Source organism: Eutrigla gurnardus (assembly GCF_963514095.1).
Source record: "Eutrigla gurnardus genome assembly, chromosome: 15".
Lineage (NCBI taxonomy): Eukaryota > Metazoa > Chordata > Actinopteri > Perciformes > Triglidae > Eutrigla > Eutrigla gurnardus.
Genome location: NC_139938.1, coordinates 21,994,537 through 22,012,564, shown reverse-complemented (window position 1 = coordinate 22,012,564; position 18,028 = coordinate 21,994,537). Strand labels below are relative to the sequence as shown.

General features: G+C 43.1%; 2 protein-coding genes across 5 annotated transcripts; one reads left to right on the top strand and one right to left on the bottom strand.

Annotated features, from left to right (window-relative positions):
* Positions 1–303: 303 nt before the first annotated feature.
* On the top strand, positions 304–14,567 carry LOC311025866 (arf-GAP with Rho-GAP domain, ANK repeat and PH domain-containing protein 1). Its single transcript, XM_084029005.1, has 26 exons — positions 304–471; positions 1,873–1,952; positions 2,055–2,113; positions 3,550–4,014; positions 4,135–4,233; positions 4,896–5,094; positions 5,173–5,277; positions 5,643–5,747; positions 6,046–6,106; positions 6,194–6,314; positions 6,490–6,754; positions 6,929–7,128; positions 7,516–7,601; positions 8,203–8,385; positions 8,565–8,633; positions 8,720–8,819; positions 9,011–9,067; positions 9,232–9,358; positions 9,510–9,609; positions 11,341–11,542; positions 11,994–12,039; positions 12,196–12,404; positions 12,490–12,699; positions 12,872–12,977; positions 13,198–13,339; positions 13,865–14,567. Exons 2-26 carry the CDS (start codon positions 1,873–1,875, stop codon positions 13,907–13,909), a joined length of 3,441 nt encoding a protein of 1,146 aa, XP_083885131.1. The 5' UTR covers positions 304–471; the 3' UTR covers positions 13,910–14,567.
* Positions 14,568–15,556: 989 nt separating this feature from the next.
* On the bottom strand, positions 15,557–17,769 carry LOC311025661 (uncharacterized protein). Of its 4 annotated transcripts, none has more exons than XM_084028674.1 (6): positions 17,676–17,769; positions 16,925–17,088; positions 16,544–16,828; positions 15,920–16,042; positions 15,766–15,849; positions 15,557–15,684 (listed from the first exon to the last, which is right to left on the bottom strand). In XM_084028674.1, exons 2-6 carry the CDS (start codon positions 17,001–17,003, stop codon positions 15,608–15,610), a joined length of 648 nt encoding a protein of 215 aa, XP_083884800.1. In that variant the 5' UTR covers positions 17,004–17,088; positions 17,676–17,769; the 3' UTR covers positions 15,557–15,607. The 4 variants fall into 4 exon arrangements, with proteins under 4 accessions (XP_083884800.1, XP_083884801.1, XP_083884802.1 ...); XM_084028675.1 differs by having other exon boundaries at positions 15,920–16,039; XM_084028676.1 differs by lacking the exon at positions 15,557–15,684 and having other exon boundaries at positions 15,692–15,849; positions 15,924–16,042.
* Positions 17,770–18,028: the final 259 nt, after the last annotated feature.

Below are 18,028 nucleotides of genomic sequence, written 5' to 3'. Positions count from 1 at the left end.
ACACAATATTGTCTAATCTTAAACCTAACCTAACCCTTATGTATCATGTCCTTCTACCTTGAGGGGACCTCTGCCCCCCCAAGCAAGGTCCCCACTATATCAGATATACACACTCACTTACACACACAACTAAATTCCTGCAGCAGGTTGAACCTGTTGAACACTCCACTGAGTTTAGTGGAGAAACCTGCTCTGACAGCTGATTGGTTCAGGTGTACAGGTGTGTACCTGCTGACCAATCACAGCTCAGTTTGCATGTGATCTAAATACATAACCTTTGGTGCAGAGAGGACGGAAAACATTTACTCACACAGACAGACAGGTGACAGGACTACAGGTACACAGGTCGACAGGTACACACAACAGGTGATTAAGACGACAGGTACACAGTTGAACAGGACGACAGGTACACAGGACGACAGGTGAACAGCAGGTCTTACCTGTTGGCCGGCCCGAGGAGTTCACAACAAAGTAAGAACTTTGAACTGAATTTTTTCTTCTTCTCTTGTTTTAATGGAGTTGCGTCAGAGTTCTTCAGATGTTTCTGTTGATGATTTTGAAGTACTTGCACTTAAGTATCTGTTTTTAATACTATAGTCGAGGTCGAGGAGCGATGATTCAGGAATTTGATCTTGGAAGAAAAGGGACAGAGAGTAGTATTCTTATGATCATTTGAGTGCCATGAATGATCTGTCAGGAAAAAAGTAAAGAAGGTGAGCTCATGCCGGGGATCAATGAAAGTGATCTGGTGGTGTATTCACGGATCTGGTTGTGTATTCATGGATCTGAGAGAGGTAGACTGTCATCGTTGCCTGACGGACCTTTTAAGACCACTGAGGAGGAGCTGAATGGAGGATTACCCAGAAGGCTCTGGGATGCTGGCTGTTGACAGCTCATGTGGAACTGAATTCCAGCTAGCATGGCTTTGATAGCGTTGGATTAGTCAACTGAAAACTATCTATCACTGCAGCATTAGTCAACTGGAGGGAATCAGCGGACTCCACAAAGTCCTTTTAAAAGTGAAGGACCAGAAGCACGGATCTGAGAGAGCCATCCTTCATCTAGGACCACGGTGTTTTAAAGTGAGCCGAGTCCAGTGAAAATTCCAAACGCATGTGAGGACCTGTACTTTTCTGAAAGAAGAACACCTAATTGGGAAAAAGGTTTTTGAGAGCAGAGATGCTGGCGGAGTCTCAACAACTGCAACCATCCAGAGAGTTTACAACAGGGTCAGGGTTCAATCCTCCGATAGGGTCAGGGTTCAATCCTCCGATAGGATCAGGGTTCAATCCTCCGATAGGGTCAGGGTTCAAGCCTACAACAGGGTCAGGGTTCAATCCTCCGACAGGGTCAGGGTTAAGTCCTCCGATAGGGTCAGGGTTCAATCCTCTAAAGGGTCAGGGTTCAACCCTCCGATAGGATCAGGGTTCAAGCCTCCAACAGGGTCAGGGTTCATTCCTCGGACAGGGCCAGGGTTCAATCTTCCAACAGCTGGTCTGGGAGAAGCCAGAAACCTGCGTTTATGGCCGTGGGGGCAGGGCTACCCAGAAACCTGGCGTTTATAACCCAAGGCTTTCAAATGGATACAGCTTTGTCCAATTCTAATTGTCTGTGATGTGAAGACAAAAGTTTATTTTGAAAAGAAGCTCTACAGTTCCTGAACGACGCTAGAAGGTTACATCGTTTAGAGCCATCGGCTAAACTCAGAGAGAAAGTCCTGTCTCTGAACTCTCTGAATGAAACCTGGACCAGGTCTTGTCTGCCGTTACCATGGTGACGATCTCATCTCACCTCTGGGTTCAACCCTAAAGTGTGTTTACGGTGTTTGTTGCTTTGAGATGACGATGTTTCCTGATTGCTCTTCTTCTCCAGATGGATCCTCTTCCTCCACCTCCTGTCCCCAAACCTCGAGCTCGTTACACCAGGGACAGTCTGGGCTCCTCATTGGAAGGGTGAGTTCACACACCTGCACACACACACACACACACACACACACACCTGCACACACAGTACAAGATAATTATTGGATTCAAACACAAAGTTTTTGGTTTCAGAAATGTGATCGGTGAAAATCTACAACCAGTTTTCTCTAATGGAGTTCGCCTGAGCACAGGTACACACACACGTACACACACACACACTCACACACTGGGCAGAAGTGTGTGTAAACTGTTGGTGGAGGGAAACGTGTAAATAAGGAACTTCTGTTATTGTCTCCCTTTGCATCACATGATTCCAGCATCAGTTTATTTTTAAACTGCTGACGTCTGTCGGCGTGTTTCAGCGTGAACAGTCCAACTGGTTTCTTCCTTTTAACTGGTGATTATCTCAAACCAGTTTATCTTCTGTCTGCTGATGAAGGAATCTCAGCTGAATGGGAAGATCACATGACGTCCAGAGAACTGGTTCAGGTTCTCTTAACGTCCAGATTCCTTTACTGGTTCACTACTAATACTCCCATCATCCAATCACATCGCATTCTAATGATCAAACAGCAGTAAATGTGTGATCATCACCATCAACACACACTTCACTGTGACTTAAAGTCCCAGTCGGCAAGTCTGGCAGATCGAGGGCACTCTGTCAGATTTTGAATGTTTACAACTCTCATGCTCCTCCCCCACGACCACCGAGCTCCTTCCCCTCGACTCCGTGCCCTTTGAAATCCCTTAGATCACGCCACCTTTGAAACGCGGGTCCGATCTTGACTCTGGGTTTATCACAGGCACCGTTGCAATCTTTCTTTTTTTACTTATTTTCCACCGGGGTTTTGTTTTCCTTGGTTGTTTTGGACCTCCTCGTTTCGGTTTTTAACCGAGGAATTGGAAGCTTGTTGCTACTTCCCTCCGCCTCCCCCTGTGATAGTGGTACGACCCAAGGGAAGAGGGGGCTCTGTGTGCACGAACACAGCCCTGCGTGCTGATTGGACAGGATGAGCCAGGCCGTGTTGATTTTTTGCAAAACAAACAACAGGCTCTAGGTGCATGTAGAGGCGAGCTTTTTTTTCTAAAACCGGATGATTTATGTTGTTCTATCGGAGCATAGTGTCGGCTTCGGTGAATATGATAAAAAAAATGTTGCCGACTGGGACTTTAAATGTGGATTCATCCGCGGCTGGAAATATTCCCAACAAAGTCACCATTTCCTCCTTAAGAAACTGCATATATTGATGTTTTTAAATATTTACATTGACAGTAAGAAACAATGAACCACAGACAGGAAGTCAAACGGTATTGACAGACGGACTAACATGTTGTTGGTTGGAGTCTTAACATGATATTTCATGATTATTAAAAGAAAACATGAACAAACACCTGACTTAAACTTTAATATCACCTCAATTCAACTTTTATTGTGAAAGTCTCCCCACACACTGACAGTTCACTAATCATAATACGCATTTTATTGTGAAAGTTTGATCAAAGAGTACCCTTATTAGATAGACATATTGCCTGTATTTGTAGTTTCCAGAGTTTGAGCAGCATCTAGTGGAAGTCAGCTGAACTGCAACTGAGGTATCAGGATGATGTCACTGTGTCCTCTCCTCAGGTGAAGATGCTCCTCCTCTTCCTCCTATTGGCGGGTCAGACCGTATACCTGTCTACCCGACTCTGGCTGGCGTCACTGACATCATCGCCACCAGGATCCCCTCATTGGCTGGAATCACTGCTATCATCGGAGGCTCCGCCCCCACCCCACGTGCCCCCTCAGCCCCCCCCTCCATAGACAGCATTGCTAACAGCATTGCCACCCACATACCTAGCTTAGCAGGAACTGCTAGCCCCATGGCTAACCCAGCTGCTGCTAACTCCTCCTCGACCACTGCACCTGTAACTTTTGCTAACGCTGTTAGCATAGACAGCATCGCTAGCTCATTAGTTAACATACCTAGTTTAGCTGGGATTGTTAGCAGTGTGGTTAATCCTGCTGTTGGCTCCATGATGACCCCAGCCACCCAGTCAGCTGTTGAACTCCACCTCCCCTCAGTGCCAATGGTCGGAGCCACTCACACAGGTACGTCAATCGACCAATCAAACGGAGACATTGCTGCTCTCTCATCGGTCCAACAGGTCTAAACTAACAGATTCTCCCTCTTGATTGGCTAAGCAACCTGTTGTCTGTGTTTGTGTCCAGATGTTGGAGCCTTGTCACAGCTGGTGATGTCAACTTTAGACCAGAACGCAGGAGTTACCTTGGGTCCACTAGAGAAAGCTGCTGGGCCACCAGAGGAAGGTACTTGAGGTGTTAAACCGGGTTATTTCTTCATTATTATAATTATTATAAAATGATATACAGTAAGTGCAGAGAACAGGTGTGGTTCACAAGGACATTTTTCAAAACGCACTATGAAATAGGATTAAATTCCTCAAACAGGATAAAGTACAAACTGCTAATGTCCAAAAGGCAAAAGCTGCACTGACGAGCTACATGTCAAATTGAATAGACTCAACAAGTGTGAGCCACATTAAAACACTTATAGCAGGAGAAGTGAGAAAAAAAAACTCACTAAGTGGAACTTGGATTTACTTCATTAGGTGGGAAGTGAACCCAACAAAATACTGGTCGGACAAAAAATAAATCAGCCTTTGAATCCCGCATTGGCAACTTTCAGTCTTCAGTTCCGTCTTTGGTTTCCTTGTCCTTTCACACCTCTCCAGTTCTGGTGCTGCAGAGACCAGAGACACATGGGACGGTCTAGTGAATAAAAGTGGACAGAAGAAATGACTTTATTTAGAATATATATATATATATATCCCTGATGTTCAACGGTTGAATGATCTGGACTGGACTGGACTGGACCAAGTGAGTCCTCCTCCCTGGAGGGACTTCAGTGAGTCCCCCTGGTCTTCACCCTCCTGCCATACTCATTACCTTTTCATTTGTTGTGGTTCCAGTTATTAAGCGGTCTCCTAACATCGTCAAAGAAGAAAGCCCTTACACAACCGTTTTGGCTTGTTGGGCGAGCCAAGAGGATGGTGACACTGACTCATCCAATGAGGAGGAAGATATCGGAGCTAGCCCCGCCCCCTCTGGTGCCAGTGGACCAATGGAAGAAGTTCCTGTTTCTAACCCATATTCAAATAGCGGTTACGAGTATGTACACATTACTACAAGCACTACTGCTACTGCATTCTTTTTTGCTAACACATCTTTCATGTTTTTGTTCTGCAGCACCCCGTCCAGTCCTGCAGGTCGTCTGATCCCCACGAGGCCGGCCCCACCCCCTCCTCATCCTCCTGGCCAATCAGGCAAGCCCATGAAGCAGAAGATCCCGAGGTACACAAAAATAATGTCCGCCTTGTTAGCAATTATCCCAGAATGCATTTCACCATCAACTAGGTGCAGCAGGATGGAGAAGCTTTGAACCAAACCCACAGCTGTTATCATTTCCAGTCTAGATTTTATGAATGTCAGACAGGAAGTTATCAGATTTTGAATAAGTTGAAGATGTATTGAAATAAGGTGTGACGAGTTATCAATACACCGAGGCAAATTGGTGCTAGTAGACATGCTTTATATGCATGTTCCAGTGAAGTTGTTCAAGTCTCATTTGGTTTTCAGCATGTTTGACTCCAGATCCGAACTACACAGGTTTAATGTCCCCAGAATGTAAATGTGAGTTTGGGATGTTTGTCCTGCAGAACGGCAACTATCCGAGTGTCCAGGAAGAAGGGAGGCGGGGGGAGGTCAACTCCACTGAACACCGTGGTCCGAGCCAGCTGGCTGGATGTCTGGAAGGGCTTCAGGTAACACCATCATCATCATCATCATCGTCATCATCGTTATCAATCCTCCTCGTGTGTGATGAAGCAAATGGATCGTGGGAGTTTAACATGTAATGTAATGTAAAACAACTGGAGCCCTATTATTGATACCTGGGGAACACCGGATCAGGCTCACCTGTTAATCAGTGTAGATGTGTTAAGAAGGCAGATTCATGGATGATGGATGGGTGGACAGTTAGATGGACAGACAGCTGGGTCGATGGGAGACAGGTAGGCTGATGGACAAATGGACTGACGACTTGTTCCCTGTCTCTCTCAGACACAATGTCTTATGGGCGACGTTGGATGGACAGCTGATGTCTCTGTGGAAAAAACGCACAGTAAGTCACTGTCTCCACCTGTCTATGTATATACCTATATCTGTCTGTCTGTCTGTACAGTTATGGTGTGTTTGTCCTCTTGAACAGGACCGGTTCAGTGAGGTCCTCTTTCATGTCTCCAGCATCACCAACGTGAAGAAACAGGACAAACGCAGATTCTCTGTTTACTTCAGGAAGAAACATTACGACTTCATGGCTCATAATGATGGTAAATGACTCTACGGGTCCCTGTTGTTTTGTACTGGTCCCTACTGGACACCCAAAGTGAAGTGAATGTGTCCTGTGGTAAGGACCAGATGTGAGGTGAGGCTATTGGTCTGGTGTCTCAGATGATAGCTGACTTTTGAGTTTCCAGGTTTGAAACATCTGATTCTGTCTCTCAGAGGTTCATGAAGGCTGGGTCGCATCTCTGCTAGCATCTCGAGGCCAGCCAAGCCCCACCCCCCCAGAACTCCATGGACCACTCACCATGAAGGACACACGGAGCCGTGCCTACGCCGCTGTTTGTGGTCATGACCTCTGGATTTATCCCAACAAGGAGGGCTTCCAACTGGGCATCGCCTCCTTCTCCATTCCCCTGAACGTGGCCTCGGTGAAGTCTACGGGGAAACACTCATTTACCCTCATCACTCCATACAAGAGCTTCAAGTGCGCACCTGTCTGACTGACTACCCATCTGTCTGTCTCACTGACTACCTGGGTCTCTGTCTACATGTCTGTCTATGTGTCTGTCTGTTTGTCTAAAGTGATATCAGGTCCTAACCTTATGTCTCCCTCTTTGTCCCCAACCCTGTCTCTTTGTGGCCCCGCCCCTGCCTGTAGCCTGTCTCTTGATTCATCGAAGGATCTGGCCATCTGGTTGGACAGTCTGTCGTCATTCATTCACAGTGCTCTGTGTAGCAATCATCTGGCAATGCGACTCTGGGAAAACCCCGACAACAAAGTGTGTGCCGATTGTGGCGCTGCCAATCCTGAGTGGGCGTCGGTCAACCTACTGCTGGTCATCTGTCACACATGTGCAGGTAATGGGAGGCTCAGAGATCACATCACAAACATTACATTAATCTACAAAACAGCAGCTGGAGGTCATAGGTCACAGATAGATAGTCAGAGAGCACAGGTTGGAGGTGGTCACATGTCTACCTACCTATTTCTGCTGTCTTATTACATTCTGGTGTATTTACTGTGTTTGTCCAAATTCAGCACCATGAATAATCCCTTTGTAGTTTTGGAAACAAACCTGCTAATTAACTAAAAATCATTGGCTTAAAAGTTGAGTAGCAAGCGGCTGACGGAATTCAATTAGAATTGTTTAAATGACTTGTCACCTGCGGACACAATGTAGATTGCTAATGCTGCTAGCAGATCTGTTGGTTTGAATGCAAAATGCTAACAGTGTCAGTTCTTAGGTCAGCATCGAGCTCTGGGCAGCAACCTGTCCAAAGTGCGCAGTCTGAAGATGGACAACAAGGTCTGGACGGAACCCCTCATACAGGTGAGGTAGGACTGAACCCCTCATACAGGTGAGGTAGGACTGAACCCCTCATACACGTGAGGTAGGACTGAACCCCTCATACAGGTGAAGTAGGACTGAACCCCTCATACAGACTGTGAGGTAGGACTGAACCCCTCATACAGGTGAAGTAGGACTGAACCCCTCATACAGGTGAGGTAGGACTGAACCCCTCATACAGACTGTGAGGTAGGACTGAACCCCTCATACAGGTGAGATAGGACTGAACCCTCATACTGGTGAGGTAGGACTGAATCCTCATACAGGTGAGGTAGGACTGAACCCCTCATACAGGTGGGGTAGGACTGAACCCTCATACTGGTGAGGTAGGACTGAATCCTCATACAGGTGAGGTAGGACTGAACCCCTCATACAGGTGAGGTAGGACTGAACCCCTCATACAGGTAAGGTAGGACTGAACCCCTCATACAAGTGAGGTAGGACTGAACCCCTCATACAGGTGAGGTAGGACTGAACCCCTCATACAGGTGAGGTAGGACTGAATCCTCATACAGGTGAGGTAGGACTGAACCCCTCATACAGGTGAGGTAGGACTGAACCCTTTAACCCTTCCCTCTCCCAGCTCTTTGTTACCTATGGTAACCGGTTGGCCAATGAAGTGTGGGCTCCAGCTGTGCCGGCGGCAGAGCAACTGTGTCCAGGGTCTTCTGATGAAAAGAGGTCAAAGTTCATACAGGATAAATACGGCAGGGGGCGCTACAGACGTGTCCACGCTTTGATCTCCTCACCGTCGCTGATGGATCAGGTCTGACTCAGTCCAGTCCATCAGAAAGTCATAACACAGCAGCAACTGGGCATGTAGTTACTACAAACGTCACCTGTTCACACAAGTGTATTTGGTGTGTGTGTGTGTGTGTGTGTGTGTGTGTGTGTGTGTGTGTGTGTGTGTGTGTGTGTGTGTGTGTGTGTGTGTGTGTGTTACAGAGGTTTCTTCAGGTGGTTTGTGGAGACGACGTAGAAGAAACGATGTCTCTGATCTGTTCAGGAGCGAAGGTCTGATGGTTTTACACTTTTTATGACTCACAATAACTCAAATAACACCCACACCCACACATATAAATACACATACCTGTGTGCAGGTGTGCCAGTCAGATCCTCAGAGCCCCTCCCCCATCCTGCTGGCTGAGAGGGCTGGTCAGGCTCTGCAGACCGAGCTGCTCCGCCTCAACGAGTACACAGGTAACACACACACACACACAAACACACACACACACACACACACACACACACACACACACACACACACACACACACACACACACACACACACACACACACAACTTTATATTATACTTATGTTAATATTAATAGTCTGTTGGTATATAAACAAAGCTTTGTATTTCATCATCTTGACGTGTTTTTTCATTCAGATGTTCCACCTCACCTGCCACAGTCAGCCAATAGCAGACCTGACTCCGCCCCCTCAGGTAAGACATTTAGAATGAGCAGGTGGAATTCCTCATATCAAAATAAACAATGATAAAAAACAATGTTGCTATACTCTGCTTACTGTGTGTGTGTGTGTGTGTGTGTGTGTGTGTGTGTGTGTGTGTGTGTGTGTGTGTGTGTGTGTGTGTGTGTGTGTGTGCAGGTGAGGAAGAAGAGACGCTTCATGGTAAATTGGAGGAAGACCGCTTCCTGTTCTCGTTAGAGAATGACTCGGCAGCATGTGACGTCCTTGACCTCAGAGAAGTTTTGTCTGTGTTCCTCAAAGACGGGTAAATACTGCTGATACTAATACTACCTCTACTGCTAGTACTATTACCACTACTACTGCTAGTACTACTAATACTACCACTACTGCTATAACTACTACTACCACTACTTCTAGTACTACTAATACTGCTTTGTATACCTCGTTTGCCACAGAGCAGCTCATCAGTTTGAGATGGTGACTCCAAGCGATCAGCTGATCTGTGCTGCTGACAACAAAGAGGCATTGCTGAGTCACCTGGTTCACATACTAAAGGTATGAATGTTAACGCGTAGAAAAATAATGCTTATACCTAATTTTTATATTCTGAGTTCTAGTTATTAATCTAACATGCGTTTTAGCTACCAATCTAACCTGAGGTCTAGTTATCAATATAACCTGAGTTCTAGTTATCACTAGTTATCAATATAACCTGTGTTCTAGTTGTCAATACAACCAGAGTTTTAGTTATCAATATAACCCGGGGGCTAGTTATCAATATAACCTAAGGTCTAGTTATCAATATAAACTGAGTTCTAGTTATCAAAATATAACCCGAGTTCTAGTTATCAATATATCCTGTGTTCTAGTTATCAATCTAACATGTGTTCTAGTTATCAACATAACCTGTGTTCTAGTTATCAATTTAACCCAAGGTCTAGTTATCAATATAACCTATGTTCTACTTATCAATGTGACCTGTGTTGTAGTTATCAATATAAACGGAGGTCTAGTTATCAATATAACCTGAGGTGTAGTTATCAATATAACCTGTGTTCTAGTTATCAATATAAACTGAGTTTTAATTATCAATATTACCTGAGTTCTAGTTATCAATATATCCAGTGTTCTAGTTATCAATATAACCTGTGTTCTAGTTATCAATATAAACTGAGTTTTAATTATCAATATTACCTGAGTTCTAGTTATCAATATAACCTGAGTTCTAGCTATCAATATATCCTGTGTTCTAGTTATCAATATAACCGGAGGTCTAGTTATCAATATAACCTGAGGTGTAGTTATCAATATAACCTGTGTTCTAGTTATCAATATAAACTGAGTTTTAATTATCAATATTACCTGAGTTCTAGTTATCAATATAACCTGAGTTCTAGCTATCAATATATCCTGTGTTCTAGTTATCAATATAACCTGTGTTCTAGTTGTCAATACAACCTAAGGTCTAGTTATCCATATAAACTGAGTTCTAGTTATCAAAATATAACCTGAGGTGTAGTTATCAATATAACCTGTGTTCTAGTTATCAATATAAACTGAGTTTTAATTATCAATATTACCTGAGTTCTAGTTATCAATATATCCTGTGTTCTAGTTATCAATATAACCTGTGTTCTAGTTATCAATATAAACTGAGTTTTAATTATCAATATTACCTGAGTTCTAGTTATCAATATAACCTGAGTTCTAGCTATCAATATATCCTGTGTTCTAGTTATCAATATAACCCGAGGTCTAGTTATCAATATAACCTGAGGTGTAGTTATCAATATAACCTGTGTTCTAGTTATCAATATAAACTGAGTTTTAATTATCAATATTACCTGAGTTCTAGTTATCAATATAACCTGAGTTCTAGCTATCAATATATCCTGTGTTCTAGTTATCAATATAACCTGTGTTCTAGTTATCAATACAACCTAAGGTCTAGTTATCCATATAAACTGAGTTCTAGTTATCAATATAACCTGAGTTCTAGTTATCAATATAACCTGTGTTCTAGTCATCAATATGACATTTTTACTATGAATAGTTTAGTTTCACTAAATTAGAAGTGGAAACATATTGCAGCGTTCTGTGGTCTCCCAGAATTCTACGATAGAACCTCATATTAGTCCAGAGACGGTCTGTGGTTTCAGTAACGAGGTTCCACTTGTTCCACTTACAAAGCAGCAATAGTGGTTCCTTCAGTCATGATGAAACGTAGAGGTAAGCCCCGCCTCTCTGAAATCAAGTTATTAGTGTAACCTGAGTTCATGTTTCCAGGTAATTCTCCCCGGGGGAGTGTCATATGCGGAGGTGGGCGGAGCTTCTGCAATCAGTAAAGTACGTGTTGTTGAAGTGGGCGGAGCCACAAGCCACTCTGATGCTTGGTTGCTGCTGTGTGAGGATGGCATCAGTGTTCATCCCGTCCACAGACACAAACAGCAGACTCTAAGGATGGATCTGGACATGCTCAATCACCATGGTAACACGCTCTTTATGTTCCCCTCTAGCTTCATCTGTTGGAACATGTTGGAACTACTGATTGACTCAGAAAAACAAAGATGTCTTCTTTATTTTTAGTATAATTTAATATGTAAACATGGTTATCCACAGACAGGATGAAGAGTCAGATGGAGTCCCACAAGGCTCTATTCTGGGCCTTTTGGTCAGGGTCCAGGTTGAGCCAGAGGATTGCAGCTAACTGTGCTTCCGAGATAGTGCTGTGGTTGGGGGCGCTGTTATTATATATGTTTTTATTTTTTATATTTAAATGGTTGATTATTAAGATATCTGCTATAGAAGTGAAGAACATCTGATCAAAAGAAAACCTTTAATGGTATTATTAAGTACTCTGTATCAGAAAGTGCCCAAATGTAAGTACTTATACTTGGTATCCCATCATCATTAAATGTGATGTCACAACTCTTTTTCAGAAATGGATCCATCTGAAAACATCATCACCATGGTGACAGAAGACAGGTGTGCTCCCTCACTGATACTTTTCTCAAATTTACGGCAAATTGACAGATTTTTCTCTTATTTTGCACAATTTAAGGGTTTGGGTTTCCTTACTTCTGATTGGCTGAGCTCACCACAGGCATATGTGACATCACATCTTGTCGTCCTTCTCATCAGGACGGTGTCATTGCGGTTCGAGGAGCTGCACAGCTGTCAGTGCTGGTTCAGCAACTTGCAGAGAGCTCTCACCAATCAGAAAGCAGCTCAACAGCGTCCTCCTGCAGCCAATCAGAGCTCTGCTCGTCCATCTCTGTACCCGGATGTGGTCTCGAGGGGTTCGGTCCCACCGGCCATCGAACGCTGCATCTCCCACATCACAATCTTCGGTGAGACCAGTTTGTGTATCTGATGTAGAATCACTGGGAGGATTCTGGGACCTTCTGTCAGTGTCCCTGTCTGTCTGTCTCTCAGGTCTGAAGGTTGAAGGTGTGTACCGCCGCTGTGGCCTCACTTCCAAAGTCAACCGATTAGTGGAGGCTCTGATGACGTCACCTGACTCCGCCCCTCTGGAGAGTGACGAGCAGGGTATTCTGGACGCTGGTTCCGCCCTCAAACAGTACGTCCGACAGCAGCGGAGTCTGATCCCCGACGGAGACCGGCAGCAGTGGATCCATGCTGCACGTTAGTACACTGGTAGTACTGCATGTACTTGTACGGCTTAAAGCACAGTAACTGTTCACCAGAGTAGTTCTACTGTAGTATCTGTGGTAGTCGAACACCAGAGTACTACCACTGCAGTATCTGTGATAGTAGTATACCAGAGTAGTAGCATTCACTCCCTTTTCTCTCTCAGTGATTTCAGATGAACGCTCCAGGTTTAAAGCCTACCGACAGTTGCTACGGCAACTTCCTGATGACAACAGGGCTACACTCAACGCACTGTTTGGACACTTCTACATGTAACACACACACACACACACACACACACACACACACACACAGATGGATATTAAATTTAGTGAAGTGACGTTTAGACAAAATTACACAAACTTGTTTAAACTTCAATGTTTAGACAGAAATATTAAAATGTGAAATGTGAATATATAATATAGCGACAATAAAAGGAATTGAGTTCAGCAGGATCCACATGAGTTCACTTCATATGGTTCTCCTCCTTAGGGTCCAGGTGTTCTCTCAGGTGAACAAGATGTCTGCTCAGAACCTGGCTGTGGTTCTGATCCCGACTTTGTTTCAGGCCCTGAACCAGGATCTACTCAGACTCACCAGAGAGTTCATCATCCACCACACACTGCTGTTTCTGGTAGATACATGTTACATATTTGTTCTACACATGTTCTACACATGTGTTATGCACATGTTATACACATGTTACATATATGTGTTATACATATGTTATATGCATGTTCTACACATGTTGTATACATGTAATAAAACACATTAAGGCTATGGGAATGTTATATGCAGGTTATATGTATGTGGTAAATACATGTTATACACATGTTATATAAATGTTATATACATGTTATATACCGGTTATATAATAATATAAAGGTTATGTGACTGTTTTATACATGTTATACACATGTTGTATACATGTTATATGCAGGTTATGTGGATGTTATATACAGGTTATACATGTTATATGCATATTATATAATATATAATTATAATAATTATATAATTATAATTATATATTATATATATTATTAAATATATTATTATTATATAACTGTTATGTGAATGTTATATACATGTTATAATCATATAAAGGTTATGTGAATGTTAAGTCTGTAAATGTGTTTTTGGTTTTGTTGTTTCTCCACAGACTCCTCAGAGAGACTACGAGGAGGAACAGATCACTGTCTTCTAAAGACCAAGACAGACGTCTCTGTGTCCTCATCAAGTCTCACAATAACAACTTTAATGTTCATCAATTCTTTTAAAAAGTAATTTTGTTTGAACTTGAAACATGATGAATATTTCCTGCTGTTTGTTTCCCACAAAGAACAAATATGTTTTATAGACTGTTTCCTGTGATGTTTTTCACATTACATCACAGAAACTGTGATGACCTCATTGTTATGATCGTTTATCTCATCCTGCATTTTGTTAAATTATACTTGATCTTATATCTTATCAATTCATATACTATTATCTTTTGTTATATTATACTTTATTATCTCATATTTTATGACCTTATTATCTTTTATTTTCTCATATAATACTTTATTATGTAATATGTTATTATTTAATGATCTTACATCATATTACGTTTTACTTTTTACTTTTTTTTTTACTGTGAACAGGAAACAGGAAGTGGTTGTGGACAGCTGCGCGCTGTGGTTGATTTCTACATCTGTAATAGGAAGTCTGTCTCTTTGTTTCTAGTATATTCAAACCCAAAATATAATTATAACATATTTAACACATCAGATCTGATCCAGTATTTCAGCATCAGCATAGAAACATGAAAACAATGTTGTTTTTATGATGAAAATATATCAAAATAAACATATAATTCAATCTGTTATGATTCAGATATTTGTGTAGTACAAATACAAATGTTATTAGAAATACTACTTCTAGCATTACAAATAATATAACTACTAATAATGGTAATTAACCCTACAACACAACGTAACAGTTAGTAACACCACTGATGTCGGATATATTTTTCCCGATAAAAAATTTAAAGTACAAGTACAACAATACATGGCCAATGGAAGTACTCTTATTTCACCTTATGCAACGTCTCATAAAAAACAATAAGGTATCATCGTCCCCTTATTCCCCAGACCTGTACAACTAGTCCCTAGACCTGTAGGACTAGTCCTCTTATTCCCCAGACCTGTACAACTAGTCCCTAGACCTGTACGACTAGTCCTCTTATTCCCCAGACCTGTAAAACTAGTCCCCAGACCTGTAAAGCAGGTCCCCAGACCTGTACAACTAGTCCTCAGACCTGTATAACTAGTCCCCAGACCTGTACAACTAGTCCTCAGACCTTTAAAACTAGTCCTCAGAGCTGTAACACTAGTCCCCAGACATGTACAACTAGTCCTCAGACTTTTAAAACTATAGACCTCAGACCTGTAACACTAGTCCCCAGATCTGTGAAACTAGTCCCCAAACCTGTAAAACTAGTCCCCAGACCTGTGAAACTAGTCCTCAGACCTGTAAACCTAGTCCCCAGACCTGTAAAACTAGTCCCCAGACCTGTGAAACTAGTCCTCAGACCTGTAAACCTATTCCCTAGACCTGTAAAACTAGTCCCTAGACCTGTGAAACTAGTCCTCAGACCTGTAAACCTAGTCCCCAGACCTGTAAAACTAGTCCCCAGACCTGTGAAACTAGTCCTCAGACCTGTAAACCTAGTCCCTAGACCTGTAAAACTAGTCCCTAGACCTGTAAAACTAGTCCCCAGACCTTTAACACTATAACACCTTTAAAACTCATCCTCAGACCTGTCCCCAGACCTGTAAAGTTGATGATGAAAAGATGATTTTGAGTCCTCTCAGATGTTTGGATCACTTATTTTATTTTAAAGAATAACAGTAAAAGAAACATGTCACACATAGATGTTCTCTACATCCGCAGACATCTGCTCTGGGATTGGTGTTTCCATAGAAACAGGATGACAGGGAACTGTAGAGAGTGGAACAAGTTAGCATCTGATAGCAGCTGTCAGCATCTGTGTGTGTGTGTGTGTGGGGGGGTGCGTGTTACCATAGTGAGAATCCTGCACCTCCTCCTTCCTCTTGTTGTTATGGCAACTGTGCATCGGCATGTAAAGATTTTCCTCCAAAGGACCTGAAGGAGCAAAGCAGAGCTTCATGTATGAACTTCTTATTAACCTGCATGTCTCTGGTTGCTGGACTACCTGCGGTCCTGGTCCTCTGGCTCCACCTCCTCTTGACGATGATGATGACGATGATGAAGGGCAGGAGGAGGAGCAGGAAGCAGTAGACCCACACATGTACAACCAGGCTGCTGCTGGTCTCTGCTGGTACACCAAAAGGCAATGTTATCTGTCAATGTTATCTCTGCAACTAGTCCCTCGCCCTCTGCAACTAGTCCCACCTCTGCAACTAGTCACTAGACCTCTGCAACTAATCATCTGACCTCTGCAACAAATCCTCAGACCTCTGGCACTAGTCCCTAGACCTCTGCAACTAATCATCAGACCTTTGCAACTAATCCCTAGACCTCTGCAACTAGTCCCCAGACCTCTGAGTCTAGTGTCCAGACCGCTGAGACTAGTCCCCAGATCGCTGAGCCTGGTGTCCAGACCGCCGAGACTAGTCCCCAGACCGCTGAGACTAGTCCCCAGACAGCCGAGACTAGTCCCCAGACCGCCGAGACTAGTCCCCAGACCTCTGAGCCTAGTCCCCAGACTGGCTGATATGAGTCCCCAGACCTCTGAGCCTGGTGACTAGATCCCTGTAACTACTCCTCAGACCTCTGATGTTCCGGGTTCCTTCTCTCAAAGCGGTCCTGGACTCACCCTTCACTCTGAGCAGGAAGTCTCTCTTTCTTAGTAGTTTCCCGTTTTCATCAAACACCTCCAGGCTGTAGTTTCCTGAGTCTTCAGGCTGAACGCGGATGAATTTCAACGAGTAGTCCTCCGTCAGCTGGTAGCGTCCACTGTGACACGTCACGTTCTTCTTCAGTGACATCACCAGGTGGGGGTGAGTCCACCTGATGTCATGTCCGGGTTGATACCCCTGCAGGCCTGAGGTCAGCAGGACTTCCTCCCCACTGTCTGCTGTGATGGTCTCTGCAGAGGCAGCTGAGGACAAAGGTCAGAGGTCACTCATCTTATTACTGTTACCATGGATACATTATACAACAGGAAAAGACAAACAAAATGATCAATTCCACTGACCATCATTCATCATCATCATCATCATCATCATCATCATCATCTTCATCATCAGTATGAATGACCAGACCACAACCAACATGGCTGCTGTCTGAGGGACTCTGCTGGCTCCGCCCCCTTCCCTGTCGTCACTGTACTTTCAGTGGTGTGTGTGTGTTGTCTTCACACTAAAGTACGAAAACAGAACATTTATAAAATGAGTAAAATTAACTAAAAATAAAGGAGAAAAAGAACCTGAATATTAATTAGAAATATAATAGCATAGCAATGGTTATCTCTGGACAGTTCAGTTATATCCATGTTCTTCGTCTCTCCTTCAACAATAACACATCAAATCAATACAGACAGTATATTCAACAGTATAATGTGTATTTACATGTGAAACTTGGTCCTCAGTGTCACATGACTGTTAGGTTAGTCAGGTAAGTTATTTTACTTGAAAAATGTATTGTAGTGTGTTCATACAGAGATCAGCTTTCATTTATCTGCATTATGATTTGATGTCAAAGTACCCTGAATATTGATAAGTCGATCATCAGGACAGTTATCACACTTGCTGCTTGATTCAGCTTGATCCGTTTGGTATCAAGCTGACATTTTGGTCACGAAACACATAAACTCATATTAGTCTGCGGATATGAACCCGCTGTTTTATTGTGAAACACAGTTGTTCTTTTCTCTGTGTACAAAACATCTCAACAAATATATAAATATGTACATTTGTGTGAGTGAACGTAGAGATTTGAGCTCCTACCTTTCTGAGTGAACAACGAAGGCATCACAAGATTATAAGAGAAACTTTAAATGAGGACGAAGAAGGAAACAAGACCAGAAACCTGCGAGACCTCAGACCACATGTGACCGGAAACACTTTCATTTTCACACAGGGGTGTGAGGCCTTGAACACAACACGTTCGCTTCATGTGGAGCTGAAACGTGTTCGCGTTAAAAAAAAAAATTGAGATATTGATTTATCACGATACCCTACTGCGATACGTCAACGATTGAAATATCGGTATTACAAATGTGTTTTGTCCATCCATCTATCTTTTTTCTGATTATTTCAGATAAATATGATAATGGAACGATTCCCTCCTTCACTGGGTT

What these genes read in the sequence shown, in the direction of transcription:
- LOC311025866 (XM_084029005.1), top strand. Translation starts at nt 1,873, where the DNA reads ATGGATCCTCTTCCTCCACCTCCTGTCCCCAAACCTCGAGCTCGTTAC. An exon ending in GATGTCTGGAAGGGCTTCAG is followed by an intron (nt 5,748 to 6,045) that starts GTAACACCATCA and finishes TGTCTCTCTCAG; the next exon opens with ACACAATGTCTTATGGGCGA. An exon ending in TCTGTGTTCCTCAAAGACGG is followed by an intron (nt 9,359 to 9,509) that starts GTAAATACTGCT and finishes CGTTTGCCACAG; the next exon opens with AGCAGCTCATCAGTTTGAGA.
- LOC311025661 (XM_084028674.1), bottom strand. Translation starts at nt 17,003, where the DNA reads ATGTTGGTTGTGGTCTGGTCATTCATACTGATGATGAAGATGATGATG. An exon ending in CTTCCTGCTCAGAGTGAAGG is followed by an intron (nt 16,043 to 16,543) that starts GTGAGTCCAGGA and finishes TTGGTGTACCAG; the next exon opens with CAGAGACCAGCAGCAGCCTG. An exon ending in CCAGAGGACCAGGACCGCAG is followed by an intron (nt 15,850 to 15,919) that starts GTAGTCCAGCAA and finishes TTGCTCCTTCAG; the next exon opens with GTCCTTTGGAGGAAAATCTT.